Source organism: Leuciscus leuciscus, assembly GCF_965113295.1.
Source record: "Leuciscus leuciscus genome assembly, contig: HAP1_SCAFFOLD_777, whole genome shotgun sequence".
NCBI classification, from domain to species: domain Eukaryota; kingdom Metazoa; phylum Chordata; class Actinopteri; order Cypriniformes; family Leuciscidae; genus Leuciscus; species Leuciscus leuciscus.
In genome coordinates, this window is record NW_028117963.1 from 3542 (window position 1) to 21758 (window position 18217).

An 18217-nucleotide genomic window follows, 5' to 3' on the forward strand; every position below is an offset into this window, starting at 1 on the left:
ATTTTCACGTTTTATTCCACGACATAAAATACATCAGCTATATCCTTTTTAAGCTTTTACTTCTTGAAAAAGGCGGTTGCTAACAAGTGACTAAATGGGACTAGAGAGTTTGTCTGGGACATTAAACGTCGTCAGCCGAACAGGTAAACTCATCTACGCATAGTCCACTTTCACAGCCTCATTGTTTATAAGTGTGCTCTGCCCTCACAAACTATTCTAACTAAAAAAATAAAAATAAAAATAAAATTAAAAAAAGACTGGAAGAGTTGTCTTAAGCTTAATGGTGGTGATGTTTTAGTGACCATGGTGTAGTCCGTTTATAGTCTACATTTAGATTTAGCTTCAAGCGATTGTATTTAGGCTTCAAAATATTCATAAAAGTTGTCCGTTTGTTAAGATGATAATGGACAAAATGTATAAGAATCATAAAAGTTTGTTGGTCACAGATTATTTTCAGCAATAATCCAAAAGCCAATTGGATTTTTGACTTCAAGCTACATTATACTGCACTTCATTAAGGAAGTTGGAAATGTTTACTGAGTTCCGAGAACGGAAACAATGCTGATGTTGTGAATAGCACTCATGTTACGTTTAACCACTTTCTAAATTAGCCTCTTTTCTTTTTGCCCATACAATTTTCCATATCTTTAATCTAGTATATTATTGTTGTGTTTGTGCCTTGTGTTGCATTAATCCAGACTTTTTCTTCCGGTTTTCTCAGTCTCTCCGTCCTTGTTATAATCTTTATCTCTTTGCTGCTAAAAAAGCCAAATGGCCGCATGAAATCTAAGACTGTAAACATCTGATGCTCTGATAAGGGGTTGAATGGTGCAGGAGACTCTCCTGAGAGACGGCGTAAGAAGATCCTCCCGCTGTGGGCCTGTGCTGCCGACCACCCATCTAGAGCTCGGAGAAAGACTGAACGCATTCACTCATCCCTTCATTATGTAATGCTGACTGCTTTGTTGACGATGGTGTTTCTCTACAGCACTTGTGTGACTCAAATGTTATTCTACAGTATAAACACCACGCGAATCGAATCGTTTTCTTCAGGAGAGCTGTGGTTTGTGAGTTTCATGGGCAATAGCTCAGTGCACATCGGGTTTAAATGAATCCTGATGGAAATGTCTCGACTGTTTTAGTTCCCAAACAAGGCAGAGCTGAAAGAAGTGATCACACAAACACAGCTGCTAAATGAGATGGTTATAAAAAGAAAACCTGAATAAAACTGACACTGCAGCGCCACCAGATGTTGAGGGTTGGTACAGCACACATAAAATGCATCACAAACAAACCATTTTTATTGTCTCCAAAGATGAGTTTTAGCAGGAAATCAGTTTAAAAAGTCAGCATGAAAAGCCTTTGCGACCAATTTTAATCATGCATAGCCAAGATAGGAAAATAAACAGGCTTGTCAGCTAAAAAAAAGGGAGGAGAGAGTGATTCTCTAATCTTCTGTCATTGACTTCAGAGCCTGTCAAATCAAACTCGACAGAGACTTTTTCCACTCGAACTTACCAAACTAGAAGATGTCAACATGGACAGGTTGTGACTTGCCCTCATTTTCAAAAACTACACAACAGTAAAATAAAACCTGATCTTCAGCCACTAACTTCTATGTTGAGAAGTCACAAAGAGTGAGCATTACTAAATTCTGCCTTGAAGGCATGCGTTTCTCCTATAATCTTGGTTTCAGAGTCTCTTATTTTTCCTCCTCTCCTTCTGTCGCTGATGAATACGTCTTATTTTCGGCTGGGTGGTCCTGATTGAGTCCATCATGCTTGTGAATGTGTGTGATTTATAGTCCTGAACAGCCCTCCTCTGTGATAGGAGCGACAATAGAGAAAGCAGATCTACCAGAGCAACATGATTGTGTCGAACACTGAAGCTGCTTTCTTATGACTGTGTCCTCATGTTCCATTCAATAGAATGTGAATCAAATCAATTTTATGAGTTCTCCTATCACAAATATCTGTTTATTTCAATAGCACATATACCCCCCACTTCACAATGGATGATAGGTATAATAAAATAATGAAAGCACAACAAAGAGACACATGAATAAGAAACAAGACAGGATTTTATACAAAGACAGGAGAAGTAGGGCACTCTTTACCTGGCAAGTGTATGACAATAATAAAAATAATAAAAAAAAGGTTTCTGACTCCTGGAGCAACATTTATGTAAAAACAAATGGTAAAAATCAAACTTTTATTAAAATGATCAGGGCTTTTTTTTTTTTTTATAAACATTTAAGTAAATACATCAAGGAACCCTTTCAGGGTTATATATTTCATATCTATTTTTTTTTTAATGTTATATACCTTAGTAAAACAAACAGGGCACATGGTTCTACAAACATAATTTCACAAATCTCTATTGTGTTTGGGTCAGTGTTGGCCAACTTTGCACATCTTTGATGCATCCATTCCCCCTTTCTGCATGGGAAATGATTGATTGCAGTAGATTTGTTTTCCACTGTTTTCCTAACAAATGCAGCATGAATTGATGGCATTCAGAAGAAAGAGTCAGATTGCATAAATATTTCAATATTTGAATTATTTCAAGACACTTCATTGGGAGAGTATACCCAAGAGAACAATCTAAACCCAATTTACTAAACTGGCTCTTAAGGGGGAGCAGAATAGTAACAACACATTGAGAAAAAAAAAAAAAATTGGTTTCTTTTTTAACATGAAAAAAAAAATAATAATAATAATTCTCAGTTTAGAAGTGATAGTTTCATATTGTATGATCATCAGGTCACCAATTTTCTAGTGTTATTTATTTATTTGCACTCAGATTGACATAAAATATAAAAATGAAAAACCAGTAACAATCTCAAAAGAAAGTGGTTTCCTCAAAGGTGCTGTGAGAACACAAACACCCACTGGAGAGCCCACATAATGAGGCCCAAACTTTACCCACTTCAAAACAAAACCCCAGAGACTAGGGCGATCAAAGAGGGAAACAATATATTACCATACCGCAGGGAGGAAAAATAGATAAAGTGTGTGGAAACTGAATCAGTCTCCCAAACACTGATCCTACTCTGAAGCTTTATAAGCTCCTCTAAGAGCACCTGTGATCAATGAGTGCTCAAGTGTTCTGATTGGTGCAGGAGGGGGAGGAGACTAACACAATCAACCAATGAGAGAGTGATCACAAATACCTCTCTCTCTCTCTCTCTCTCTCTCTCTCTCTCTCTCTCTCTCTCTCTCTCTCTCTCTCTCTCTCTCTCTCTCTCTCTGAAGCTGATTTATGCAGAATAACATACTGCTCATACTTATATGTTTATATTGTACAAATATAAAACCTACCCTGAAATCATAAACAATTCCTGGACTGTGATTATCATCAGGTGTTTTGAGACCAAAGAATTCCTCAAGTGCTTTAGAAGAGAGAATCTGAACTGCTGATGGAGATTGCCTTAAACTTCATTGATTGAAATAATTATAATGTCCATGGTGACTGTATGCAGGATGAATGTTTTCTCACCTTTAGACCCTGAGAGATAGCTATCTGTCTCATCATCTCTGTCTCCCCGGGAGGAAAAATAAAGCTCTTGACTTTCAGCAGTCTGTTCTATATTTAGCTTCCATGTCATGGCCCTCATCTTTGAACTCTCTTTAGTCTTGAATAATGCTGTGCACTCAGAGCACACACTCTACCGGATCTGATCTCTCAGTCGGGCCCAACTAATGCTCACTCTTAAAAATAAAGGTTCTTTATTGGCATTAGTGGTTCCATGAAGAACTTGGAACTTTTCCACGGCACAAAAGGTTCTTTATAATGGAAAAGGGTTCTTCAAATTATTAAAAAGTTCTACCCACTCTGGAAAAAAAAGAGGTTATTTTTAGAACTAAAGTTTTTTGAGGAACACAAAATGGTTCTTCGACTTAAAAATAAAGGTTCCAAAAGAGAGTTTTTGCAATGATGCCATAGAAGCCCCAATTACCTTTTAGTAAACATTTCTTAAAAGATCCAAGTGTAAAGAACAATGTAATAATCTGATGAAACTTTTTCCTGAGACTTTTGTGCAATGGAAAGGTTCAATGGGATCTTCAACATGGAACCATCAATGCTCATACAGAACCTTTATTTTTAAGTGTTTATGGCAATAATGCAAAAGCTCCCTTTAAGAACCTTTATTTGTAAGAGTGTAATGTATTAATCCTGGTAAAGTAATGCATTCGTTGCATAATTACAAATAATTTTATGTTATTAGTGTGTCATTAGAGCCTGAAAAAAAGTAAATTATTTAAATGAAAAATATTACACAAGCTTTTTATTTTGATAGCTTATTATACTTTTGCATTCACTGTCATATTTGATGTTTCTGTTTTCAATAGTTGCAGGAACAATCATCATTGAGCTGGAAATACACTTCAAAACATTGCCATGACAACCAGGGAGGATACCGGGACATTACAGCAGACTATGGAGTCCACGTGGTCTGATTCCATATCGGCTATTCCTATTCCACATATTCATGTTTTTACATGCTCTCATCAGAAATGTATAGACTGGTAGACTGGTGTTCATTTGTGGTCATTACCAGCAGAAGGACCTACATCAGAATGAGGATGCATGGCTTTTGATACATTTATTTTAGTGCATGGGAACTCCTCTTTTTTGCATGAATGCAAACAGAAAATATATTGGCTAACATATACAATTATATATAATTATTTACATGTGTAATTTACATTTAATGTCAAGTGGTAATAATTCAATAACATTAAAACTGTACAACAGTCAGCATTAACACTAAAGCATGTAGGCCTAGTATAAGCAAACTTCACATAAAATAATGACAAAAATTGCATTAAAGAGGACATGATATGAAATAAAATGTGCCTTGATCTTTTGGTCTTTGTACGCTTGAAACATCCGGCAAGTTTCATAGCATTATAAACAAAACATTTATTTAATCAAGCTCAAAAACAGCTTGTTTTGACTGCCTCCAGAGAAAGAGCAAGACATCGACGAATAGTTATACATCATCACACCATAAGCCCCGCCCACTGGCGTTCAGTCGCAACGGCTGACATTTGCACACTGGATGAGATATCACATCAAAAGCAAACCGAACCCATTATAATCACTGACGCTGTCTACACTGGATACAGATTCATGTTCAGTGAAAGGGAAAGTGCCTTCGCTCTGATGTGTCCAGTTTAAACAGCTCATTGTGTCTCTGAATAGACTTCAGAAGGATACTAGTGTCGGAAACAAGTGGATGGTTTATTGTTCGGAGCATTTTTTGTTAGCAAGGCACAGTGTAATGGAGAGTTAGCAAAACAAAGCAGCCAACTCTATTGAAACTGAGTGCAGTTGCATCACAAACCGTAAGTAAATGAATGCATAATTCTTTGTCTGTTTGTGTGTGTGTGTGTGTGTGTGTGTGTGTGTCATATATCTTCATTTTGGTTTCCCTTCTGAGCGTGTGTTGCTGGAGCTGGAGACAGGAGAGAGAAAGAGCAATTTATTTTTACCTCAAGGCTCTTTCCCTTGGGCTGATTCTTTCATCTTGTGAAAGAGGCTAAATCCCTGTATCATTGTGCTTGAAAAGAGTAATCTATGACCTCCAATAGATGACCCTCAAAAGCATGCAGAATAAACTGCTTTTTTCTGATTTACACTAAGTTAGAAACTGTAATCGAAGCATGTCTGAACATTTTATTATGTATTATAATATTCATTAGCTTTATACCATATAAAGATATTTAAACTCAATGGATGTCCGGAGCTATTGGCGGTCCTGCACGTGTGTTTGATTCATTAATTTGATGTATGAAACAACGCCGCCACCTGCAGTTTAGTTTGTGTCATTGCAGTCTGTGTAGCGCCCTCACTGTAAAATTGTTTCTGTTTAGATCATTGACATTTTGTCTCAGTCTGAAAGTTATTTTTATCATATTATAAAAGAAATCCATGCATGGTCAAAATATTACTGCCAGAACGTAATTATGTTACAAAATATGTTCCTCAGGAAGTCAGGATATATATATATATATGATATGTTAGATATTTAAATATAAAAATATATTTAGATATCTAATTTTTTTTTATATTTAATTTAAAAATGTGGTTTCTTGAAATAAAAAAGCTAATGTTTAATATGAGAAGTTTAATAGCTATTGAAATGTAATATGATTTAATGTGGCAGGCTATTACAAAGTTTTTATTTTATTTTAGTAGTAACCTAGAAATATAGCAGAATCTTAAACATTTAATTTGTTTCACATTTTTCAAATTATGTAATACAAGTATAAATTAATTTTTGAATCACAGATTATCATTGTGGTTTCTACCCTTACTCTATAAAAAGGGTTAAATCAAAACAGCCATGAGAGAGAAAAGCAGGGACTTTGTTTAAAGATAACTATGTGAAATTCCTTGTTATTAGCGACACAGGTGGCCGTTAAGTGAACTGCAGCCAACAACTTATTGCTCGTGCACACGTCGTAATACTCCAATGTACACAAGAGAGACTGAACGTGATTCAAGGCCTTTTTTGTTCTTTGCTAGAAGGAACAAAATAAATTACATTTGCATAGGCCAGATAGACTACGTTTAACAAACATCCCGACGCCGTCCACGCTGCTTAGAGTGACATTTAGATGAATATGTACAAATGTGCTGCGCGTTTTCCTCTCAATAACAAAATAAACACACAACAAAAATGACAGCGGCGAGAAAGCATGTGATCATTGCGATGTGGAGATGTGTGCACCAGTTCTGCATTTCACCGGTTTAATTATGAAGTAGCCTATAGGCTAGGCTATAGTTGGGACTATATGACAATGTGAGAATGGTTTGAATTAATCCCTTTTCTTTGCATGCCACATTGACATTATAGTACAGAATGGCTCTTTTTCAGCGTTATCCATTTCATGTTTCTTTGAACGGAAGAGATCTCCGGAGCGCCGCTCGTACACGTCATATCCGTTTGATTTTCCCGGCAAAAACGTCCCAGCCGAGTACTTCATCGGTCTACGTACTTTCAAAGACAACCTAGGAAGTCGGGGAAGGTCTCGTTTTTTAAGTTTCGTTCACACGTTGGCAATAAAAAGCGATTAATGCATGAAAATTCAGGTACTTAGGGCAAATTAATGAGAAGTATATCGAGAAAATATGGAGGAAAAACTAAAAAAATAACTGAAAGAAACTACTTTGTTTAAAGTGTTTTCAACATAGCCTACCAGAGAGCCTGAAAAGAAGCCTGATCTAATAATGAAAACCAAATATAACCAGAATAAGGACAGAAACAGTAAAGGTGTGAGATTAAAAGGAAATTAAAATACCAATTTTAACTACAGAAGAAAAAATACACAAGAAAACTGAGAAAATAAATACCATATACTCTGTGTCCCCAACGGAAACAGACCAACATGTAACATCCAATTAATTTTTCCTCATAGAAATGCAAACAGACAGGTGTAATATTACTTGTTTATTAGCAGTCAGATCTAACCCGAATATGTTCTGTCGATTAGATAATAAAAACTGTAATTACGTTCAGTTTATCTGAAATATGACAGGTCCTTCACAAACACCCAGAATTGTATAAAAAAAATGGATGTTCCTCCAACACAAGGAAACATATCAACAAATGTAATTGTGCAACAGTTTAAGCTCTGTTGAAGAGTTGGGAAGCGCATTGGAAACGTGAGTCCAGAGCCTTTCTTGGAATGTTCAGCATATTTTCTTTTCCTTAAATTGAGAACCGCCATTATCATTTCAATATACGCACTTGTCATAATGCAAAATAAGGCCTGGTAACAGTGTTTCCATTAGCGAATCAGTTAAAGCTGCTAACCTTGTAGTCATTTACATAAATATGCCTCCATAAACACACAGATGGGGCTGTATTTTTAAATGTCATCATTTCACACATCAGCTACACATTATTTACAATCACCTGGGCCCATTTCATTCTGACTGGTGGACACACATTAATTTATCTTTGCAAATGCTCCCAAACTCTTCAAACAGGATGAGTTTACATGGTCAACAGACTCAAAAGGAGAAAAAAATAATCAAACAAACACTGCATTGATCACACATACTTCACATTCTGATGACATGAATACATCTCTTTTGAGGCGTGCTGGTAGAATAAGAAAATAACGTGAGATGATTGTGCTGTACAGAAGCTCTTGTGTGCGCTGATGTTTTACACATCAGTCCTCAGAGACCTACAACTAAATTACAGACTCAAGTCTCCACCACTCTTAAAGGCTTTTAGTGTCTGCTTTACAATCCATATTACAAATCAGAATTCATGACAACATTTAAAAGCATTAAGGTTGAATTTAGAATTTGAGGGAAATATGGGGGTCAATGGAAGAGGTTGTTCATTATGTGTAAAAATTATTCCTGACCATTTGATCTTTCATTCATTATGCTAATACCGTTAGTTCCTTGATGTTCCGCTATAGACCTTAGTCAGGTTAGACGTCATTTTTAATTTTTGACAGGAGTGAAAACGAGGCTGTGGACAGAATTCATTGTTTAACAACAGTCTGATTGTTCAGTTGACGAAACGTCTTTCTGAGAAAAACTTTCAGTAGACAAAAACTCCATAAAACAGTTTTAAAAGGTTGTGAAAATCATGTTCTCGAGGATACAATGTTCCATTGTAAAGACATTATCCCTCACAGCCTCGTTTTCATCCGCATTGAATTCAATATGGCATCTATAGGGTCACAAAAACATGTTCGGGTCATATTTCACCCCATAATTAATTGGGAAAAACAAAGATAATATCACACCATAAAGAAAATAAAAGCATATTTTTTTTAGGCCATTGTGATGACTTTTTCACATCAGGAAAGAGAATGTTTTAATATGGTAATAAGTACTCATGAAAATTGTGTCAATCAATGTCAAAAACTATTTTCATAAAACATGCCTTATTTTCTTTATGCAAAATAATATTTCTTCCGTTTTCACTGTGAAACAACTTGCATGTTTCGGAAAGATACACACATCAAATCATTGACCATTTTTAGATACAGTAAGACAGCAAGAAATTCATTCAATAATGTCAGGATTATCAAAACCAGAGGTAGAATATGACGATCCATATCACACCATGTATTTTCCCTCGTTCTGATCCATTTTGTTCAGAAATGCAGAGTTTAAAGAACGGGCTGTTTACACTAACTGTTTCCAAAAAGTGACGACAACAAACCCTTTGACCCAGACCCAGACCGGCAGATAAACAGGGACTATTTTAAAAGCACTTATGGACTTAAAGGGATACTCCACTTTAAAATGAAAATTCTGTCAAACAGACAGTTTCTGGTCTCATTGACTTCCATAGTAGGAAAAAAATATATACTATGGAAGTCAATGAGACCAGAAACTGTCTGGTTACTGACATTCTTCTAAATATCTTCCTTTCTGTTCAGCAGAAGAAAGAAATTCATACAGGTTTGAAACAGCATGAGGGTGAGTATATGATGACAGAATTTTCATTTTAAAGTGGAGTATCCCTTTAATTTAAATGTGTTCCAATGCATTTTAGCCAAAATGTCTTTCCCTTAAAACTGTCCAGTGTATCTCATATGCATCATACCAGGGGCCACATTCCCTGACAGTCATTTTCCCTGTTATCATGTCTGATATGACTTATCATATTAACCATGCAAAAGAAAAGTTATGACAGGTCTGGAAAACATCTGTGGCTTTCGAGAAGCTTCCCTCTTCTTCTAAAATTGCACTTGATTCAGTTCTGTAATGAAAACGTCTGAAATAAGGCTGAACGAAAACATTCCTCACCCAGTTATACAAATGAAACGAATAAAAATAAATTATAGATGCATCTAATAATTAAAAACCGGGGCAAATTTACCCGTGGAACGCAAATCCTAATGAATCTGTGACCTAATGGTGTGAATCTCATGAAAACTGTCAGGAACACGTCAAGGTCATTATTCATCCCAAACAGAATTATATTTTGCATAAAGAAAATTAAGCATTCTGTTAGATCCATAAAGATTTTTTTTGCATTGTGACCACTGAGCATATTTCCAACCCAGTTCTCATTACCATAATGCAAAAAATAGCCACATTTATTTTAAATTGAGAAATATATATATATATACACATCATGGCTGCATGTATTGTATCGACTCTCATTTATGCTGATTTAAAAGTTATAAATTCTTGTATTACATTATTTTTTATTGTAATAAAGATATCAGTCAATAATAATGAAAATATATATAATATTTTTGGGGATAAATTATGACAATTTTCATGATATTCACCCAATGAAAGTACAAATCATATAAAGCATTTTCTGTTTCTTGTATTTTCTCTCACACTGAGAATTATGAATTTCATTTTTTACATTAAGTTGAACTGACCGTCCGCAGTCATATCACACTGATTTTGAACGAGGCATTTGAAATCGCTGTGGTCTCACGGTCTCTTGCTGTAGACTATCTCTCTTGTTGGTCAGAGCTGGCTTTATGCCCCGCCTCCTCAGTGGGCGTGTCCAGTACTGGATTAACAAATCCCTCAAAGTCCTCGTCGCCATTATCGCCATGGTCGCCACTGTCCTCGGGATGTGCGCTGACAAAGTCGTTCTCCCACTCCAGAGCGTTGGAGTCCTCAGAGGTGGAGGTGGGTCCGCTGTCCAGCTGTTTCCCGCCAGGACGAAGCGCCGCCCGTAAAATGTCCTCCTCCGTTTTGGAACGCTCCCATGCAGGACCCATTCGGTTCATTCCTGTGTAATGCCACATATTAATTCATTACAGTAAAGACACATGAATTAAGTCAACCCTATTTGCTCTGTTAATACAGGTCCCTGTACAAAATGTTATCATTCATCAAAATGTAAAAAGAAAGTAAGACTGCAATTACTGATGACTCGTTTCAGGCAGGTCAGAATTGGTTCTTTCTTTTGGGAGACAATAACTTTATTTGTTATGCACTTTGAAACTTTGCTGACCTTTAACATTCACAAACAGCTATATCACACACTGCATGAAGGAATATCCAAAAAAGCATACTAGAAGATCATACAGTGTTGCACGGTGTACCGATACTTCAAAAGTATCGCGATACTCGGAAATTAAAAACGTCACGATACCTACATTTTTCAGTATCGATACTTTAAAAAAAAAAAAAAAAAAAAAAAAAAAAAAAAAAACAAACGCCTCCCTATGGACGTCTGTGTTTTTTTCCTGACGCACGCAGCAAAGAACCTGCCGGCTGCCGCTGTCTATGTCATGTGACAAAACACTACAGCGAGATGGCTGCATGTGCGAGCACAAGTGGTCCACGACTCGTAGAAAAAGATGACGCGAGGAGTGACATGGAAGTACGTTGCCTACCTTGCTCTGTTGCACGGTGCACCGATACTTCAAAAGTAAATAGGAAATGAAAAACGTCACGATTCCTTAATTTATTAGTATCGATACTTCTAAGAATGACCGCGTTCCAGATTTGTAAGGCCGGCGACACACTGGCTGCGTGTCGTGTCCGTTTTTATTTCGGCTCCCATGTTAACTGCCTGAGTGACACACGCGTCTGGGCGCAGCTCGAGACGCGCGGAAAACGCGTGTATGCTACAAATAGAACCGACGCCTATTTTTCACGCGACACGCAAGCGTGTTGGAAGCGTTTCCAGGCAAAATAGAATAGGAAAAGAAGTTTCTATGTCATTTTGACACGAATACATATTAATAAATTACATTTTGATGTTTGAACGTTTTGACATAAATACAATAAATGTCATTTAAAAAAAATATTATCGATTTTCAAATATTGCACCTCTCAAATACAGAACGAATTATTCTGTAGCCTATTTTGCCGTCAACACTGCCGACGCTGTCTTTGCTGTTATATATTTATGTTTAACATGAAGTATAGGCCTTCCACAACTCTCTCCCCACATGTCAAATATATCACCAATGAGGCTTATCATATGTTACCAATATTAAACATTGTTTAATATAATCGCTGTTCATATTTTTATTCAAAGTTCAGAATCAAGATAAAGCTCTTATGTTTCTTATGATAAATGAGATAATGCTGCTAAATTTATATATTTTTTTACCTTGAATGTCATTGCTCTAATTTATTTTTTATATTTTTATATTTCATATTTTGTTCAAATGTTTAATATATCTGCTGTTCATATGTTCATTTATTAGTGTGTTATATGATTAGAATGTTGTCCCGGTTTTAAAATAAAGCACAGCAATGATATTTGAGAGTGTTTCTCCCTTTTCAGGAAAAGTATCGAAAAAGTATCGAAATCGCAAAACTTGACTTGGTATCGGTATCGAAACAATAATTTTGGTATCGGGACAACACTAATACAGTGGTTGATTGTTTGTTCGTGTTAGTTCACACTGCATTAACAGACACATATTTTGATTATTTTTGTATTTGTAAATGTTAAAATTCGCATTATCCAAGATCAATAAACACTCCAAAAGTTAAAACCTGGCTTGGAAGTGACATTTAAAAGCAAACGGTATCAAACTGCAAAACAGCAACATTTAAATTGGCATGTTGTGACTTGACTTCATAGATTGTAAAGTGCTCATAAATGATTTCTGAATGCAGGACGCAAATGTTATCGGTTCCGTGAAGTCACTCACCCTCCTCATCCTCCCACTCCAGGTCCAGTGAGGTGGCGTCAGTCTTACTGGTGAAGTCCCAGCTGCTCTCCGTGTTCGGCGTCACCACATTCGTCTCAGAGCTGAGTCCTTCACACAGAGACACAGTCGATTTAAACAGATTTGAATCTTCATTTAGAGATTAATACTTTTTTTTCATTTAAATACATGTATTCTAATAGATTTTTTTAATTGAAATGAGTTAATGGGAACTCACGGTTGCTCCGAAATGCTTCAGATTGAGCCTTCACACTCTGCAGGTACACCTCGAACTCTCCATCCGACGCTTTGCTGGGGAAACACACACACACACACACACACACACACACAGTTGCCTCATCTGTCTGCAAAATGTGCGCACAGAAAGCCACCTATTATATTTAATAGTGCGTGATACTGAACAGTTCTCTAACGCGTCTTTTCGCACTTGAACGGACAAATACACAAAGTCGAAATATTCTCGTAAACACAGTTGGTTACGTCTTAAGTGAATGTAAACAGTTGACAAAGAAAACGCATGATAGTATATTGGATCCGTGCAGCTCTTAAAGTGACGGCAGTCTAATATTCTTGCTGCCGTCTCTATAATAACGTTAATCAAACAACTAAAGACAATGAGAAAATTCACTCAGTTCTTGACTAAATAACTTTTGTAACTACATTTGTAATGTATATTTGTTATTTATAAAGAGCTGTGTTATTTAACATTTGTGGCGGTTTCTGTACCTGAATACCTGAAAATGTTAAAACACTGTCATGTTTATTTCAAACATATTTATGTTCAGGTGTATTTATTTGTGTGATTGCTAATTTGTTTATTTGTTGTTTTTTTAGTTAGTGTGTTCACTCGTCTTTAATAATGCTTGAAATCTATATTAGTTAAGCTAGTTGTTTTTGCTATGGTATTTTTAAACCATAGGCAAAAGTTCTTGTGTAAGTGTTCTTTAGCCTGTTGATTTTTGTTCTTGGTATTCAGCTCCAATGAAATGTTTTGCAATAAGACTAAGAAAAATTGATTGAAAGACTTGATTGAAATTAGGAATCAGAATTGTTCAATTCAAATGATACCCAACCCTACTCCTGACAATATATTTCAAAAAAAAGAAAACACCACTAGCACAATTTAATGAAGGGATACCCAAATGTTTTTTTTCGTTTTTTTTAGCTGAACCCCTTCAACTTAATGGTTTCTTAAAGTTCTCCCTGATATTTTAATATTTCAATAATTTAACAACATTCACACTTCTCTGGTGATGGCTAATGGTCACATGACATGAAGGTAAACAACTGAAATATTGAATCTTTTCAGTAAAGGTTTTAATTGTTTTTATTATATATATTTTTTTCTTTTAATTTTATATTTTTCACATTTAATGGCTCAAAAATAGGAAGATATTTCTATAGAAGTCTAGCTTAATTTGTTTCCACATGCTACTTGGTTTGCTATTTTGTGTCTAACGCAATGACACTCATACATTTGTAAGTGTAACCTAAGTGTTCGAAAACTTTTTTGGGATCACTGAATACCATTTGCATTAATTTCAGGGCAGATTGAACTTACGGTTTGTGCCGAGGGTCATTGCTCTCTGATTCTGACCTGGGTTTGGTCCTCTGTGGCTGCTGCTTTCCCTGAAAACAGAACATTTTAAGAATGACGACTGACTCACTTCCACTAATATTTCACCAAGTGCTATGGTATCGCTCACATTTTCAAAAACATGGCTACAATTATTTCTAACTGTTAGTGCCAAAGTTTGGTGCCCTACTGGGAAACAGACAGCATATGTAATATTAGCAGATGGTCAAACACACAAATAATGGTAGAAAGGAAAATTAGAGAAAATAAAAATGAACAGAAGACATGAGGGCAAATTAAGAAGACAAAATGCTAATAAAAACAGGAGGAAATGAGAGACATGTGGTTTAGGATAGTTAGTTTTAGGTGGAGAAGGTTTTCTTGGAAGCAGATCGATTTTGTTTTTATCAGCATTAAGTGCTGAGTTTATTCACAAGACGTTGATCGATATTTGATGCTGGACCAACATTAAGAGCCTTCAATCCTGTTTATAAGTCCTTGATCTCGGCTATTTATTGTGCATCACAATCTATAAATGTTATTGAATAATTTCAACAAATATATGACAGACAATGCATAACTTACAAACTCAAGCAATTTTTTTTTCCTGTTCAAATCAGAATTTTTACTTATAAATTAGAACTGAAGGCATGTCAAATGAGAAGGGTGTGGCTGAAGGTAAGTGGGCGGGGTTAAGAGAAGGGCTGGGCGTGCTCAGTGCGAACGCCTCACCTCCTTTAGCTTTCGTTCCTTAGCGAGCCGCGCTGCCTCGCGCTGGGCTGCAAAAGCAGCCTCCTCTTCTAGCCTTAACTTCTCCTCTTCTGCCACTAACTGGGCAAAAATCACAACAGGAAGGGAAGGTTAACTAAACTCAGAAATAAAAGCAGGGGTGAAAACCAAAGCAATGGAAAACAACAAATGAAACCATAAACTCAATGTAAGCTCTAACTTAAAGGCAACAACTTTTGACCTTGACCATTAAAATGTTTTAACAGTGATCTTGTTTAGACTATAAACAAGTTTCTTGTTCTTGTCTGGTCTTATTGTGAACGTTTCATCAGGGCACATGATGATGATGGAGGTACGGATGTGACCTCCCGTACCTCTGCCTTCAGCTTTTTGTCGATCAGCGCCTGTTGGTCTGAGATGGCAGTGTAGCGTTGCTCTTTCAAGTGGCTGATCTCCTCCTCGCTGATGGGTCTGGACCAATGACAGAAGAGAGAGCAGAGTTCAAAGTCTCCCTCAGCCAATCAAAATCTGTGTGACCTCATGCCATGTGATGCACTGATCTGAGAGGAATGTGACTCATTACAGTCCTCCTAACTTGGTCTTGACGGTCTGGTCAATTTTACAGCCTAAACCAGGGGTGTCAAACTCAGTTCCTGGAGGGCCACAGCCCTGCAGAGTTTAGCTTCAACCCTAATTAAACACACCTGATCAGCTAATCAAGTCCTTCAGGCTTATTTGAAAACTGCAGGTGTGTGTGTGTTGAAGCAGGGTTGGAACAAAACTCTGTAGGGCTGTGGCCCTCCAGGAACTGAGTTTGACACCTGTGGCCTAAACCAAGAGCCAACCATGTAGATAGGAAAAGACAGTTTGACCATCAGCGACCATCTTTATAGTTTCTTTAAGTGACTTTTAGAGACAGACAAATACGAAATCAATATATTAGAAATCGGTCTTGCACTTTTTGTGCACAATATCCATCATAATATCCATAAACAGTTTAAAATGCTCACACTGATGCAACAAAATTGATGTCACTGTCTTAAAATCAAAGTCTTGAAATTTAATTACACCGTGTCCTACTCCTATCCACATATGATATGTATCTTTTCCTTGTTAATCAGACTTATTGCCCTAATCAGCAGCAATGGCGACAGAAAATAATTTTACGTTTTTTATTTCTGCGACCATCGCGGCTGGAAAAACATACAAAGTATGACGATGGTAATCTCACTAATTATGTGCTTTATTTAATTGTTAGAAGAATTTCATGCGAGTTTGAATATCATTTTGTGTGACCTTTATAGCCAAACTGAAAAAGACAATGGATAATTCACCTCAGATCTTGAAAATAAATGCAAGGAAACAAGAACTATTGCTCTATAGTACATACCGCTTTACTTGAGTGTACTGTATGTATCCAGGTAAATAAAAGTAAAATCCAAAAGAGTCCAGATTAAATAATACCATACCTGGGGCAGCTTTGCGAGCTCTCACCCTGGAAAAGAAGGCAAAAGTGTTGACGTCTAAGCAAAAGAGGAATATTATAAGAAGTTGAGTGTGTGTCTGTAAGTGTGTCCTCACCTCATCGCTCTCCACAAGGTTCTCAAACTGTAACAGAACGCATGGATGTCACTCAAACTGCACAGCAATGAGAATGTATTTATATATGATTTTTTATTTTAAATAAATGATGATGACGGTACCTCAATGGTATAGTGTTCCCCAGCTGTGGTACTTTTGAAGTACTTAGACCTATTGGCAAAAAAATAAAAACAATTCACATTATGGGGTCAGGTAACATTCACTTCCTCCTGACAGAGCATATTAAAATATTTTATATATAAAATGATTTAAGTAACAGCATTGTCCAATATCATCACTTGCGGTTAAAAAAAGATTCCGAGATTCTATTCTGTAAAACAGCAAATGTAGACTTCTCAAAATAGTAATAATCTATCAAAGACTTAACAGACAACATATAATAAAAAAAAAAATAGTGAGTATAAAACATGCCTGGTGTACTAGTTTAGATCCAACAAATAAATTCAGATATAGATAAATTACACACAATGGCGAAAGGCCCAAAGCTGATGACCTCCTAGGGCGGATTCACAAGAGGACTCTGGGCGGGGTCCTGAGATCAGACCTCAACTAATGCGGAAACTAGAGTAGCGTTGATGAGTCCGAGTCATTCAAGCGAGTCGGTTCCATCGGAGAACAGATTCGAATCATTGCTTAAAAGTGTGAAACAGAAATGTGTCATTCAACGCGGCGCATTTTTAAAAAAAAATTTTTTATGTATCCATGAAATATTATAATTAAATAATTCCACCCCTATTCAAAATATAAATAACATATGTAAACAACTATTGTCCGGAACAGTTAAGTGAATTACAACCTCGATGCGAATCGGTTCACGTGAATCATTTAAAAAGAACGATTCGTTCGCGAAATGAACATTGCTAATGGGATTGATATCAGCTGCTTTCAACCTAAACTCTGCGTATTTAATGTAACAGTTAAGCTGCATTGATATCTATCAGAACATTCCTTTAAAAAGATCCAGAGATGTTCCACTGCTCACCGGCTATACGAGTGTTCAATGCAATGCACCTGACAACAGGCGAGTCATGCTGCCAAAGATAACAGCTGGTGCAACTTCATATGAAATAACAAGCCCATGAAAAACTCACCCTCCTCCTCTTTGTATCCTGTTTGCTTCCCTTCTAAAGAGCCCAAAACATTGAGCCCAGCAGTTCCCCATGGCATACACGGATCAGGTGTATGTATCAGCTAACGTTACTCTTCCATTCCTGATCCGTATCCTGCTTCTTTACACATTGCTCCGGCTACGAGGAATGTATTCTGCATGACTCGTGTTAGCGCGCGTGCACGCGGCCGGTTCGCACAGGTGAGTCACCTGCGGACACTTCGCTCGCGCAGCGACATCATTCATCGCCCATGGGTGGTATTCTCTGATCTGGCCTAAAAGCCGCTTTTGTTTCTTCTTCCTGACAACTCATACATGTGATTAATGTTTAAACTACGGCAAGTCGCGAGGCTCAAACACTGCAATGACGTTTCAGAGACACTTGGGGTCGACAGAGATCATCCATAACTAAAATTACCATGGTAACCACAGTTTCCACTAAAAATAGTTATGCTAGTGGAGGTGGTGATAGTAATTTAAAACTATAATAAAGTATAACCAGTAATATTTGAAAATAAACCAAATCAGCATATTAGAATGATTACTGAAGGATCA

General features: G+C 36.7%; 1 protein-coding gene across 2 annotated transcripts; it reads right to left on the reverse strand.

Annotated features, from left to right (window-relative positions):
• Positions 1-7446: 7446 nt before the first annotated feature.
• Positions 7447-17978, reverse strand: LOC309491961 (AP-1 complex-associated regulatory protein-like). Of its 2 annotated transcripts, XM_082190990.1 has the most exons (10): positions 17646-17978; positions 16656-16704; positions 16534-16560; positions 16422-16447; positions 15327-15423; positions 14956-15054; positions 14209-14276; positions 12865-12938; positions 12630-12737; positions 7447-10744 (listed from the first exon to the last, which is right to left on the reverse strand). In XM_082190990.1, exons 1-10 carry the CDS (start codon positions 17714-17716, stop codon positions 10458-10460), a joined length of 906 nt encoding a protein of 301 aa, XP_082047116.1. In that variant the 5' UTR covers positions 17717-17978; the 3' UTR covers positions 7447-10457. The 2 variants fall into 2 exon arrangements, with proteins under 2 accessions (XP_082047116.1, XP_082047117.1); XM_082190991.1 differs by lacking the exon at positions 14956-15054.
• Between the last annotated feature and the right edge of the window lie 239 nt (positions 17979-18217).

What these genes read in the sequence shown, in the direction of transcription:
- LOC309491961 (XM_082190990.1), bottom strand. Translation starts at nt 17,716, where the DNA reads ATGGGGAACTGCTGGGCTCAATGTTTTGGGCTCTTTAGAAGGGAAGCA. An exon ending in AGGAACGAAAGCTAAAGGAG is followed by an intron (nt 14,277 to 14,955) that starts GTGAGGCGTTCG and finishes TTCTGTTTTCAG; the next exon opens with GGAAAGCAGCAGCCACAGAG. An exon ending in GGAGTGGGAGGATGAGGAGG is followed by an intron (nt 10,745 to 12,629) that starts GTGAGTGACTTC and finishes GGCATTACACAG; the next exon opens with GAATGAACCGAATGGGTCCT.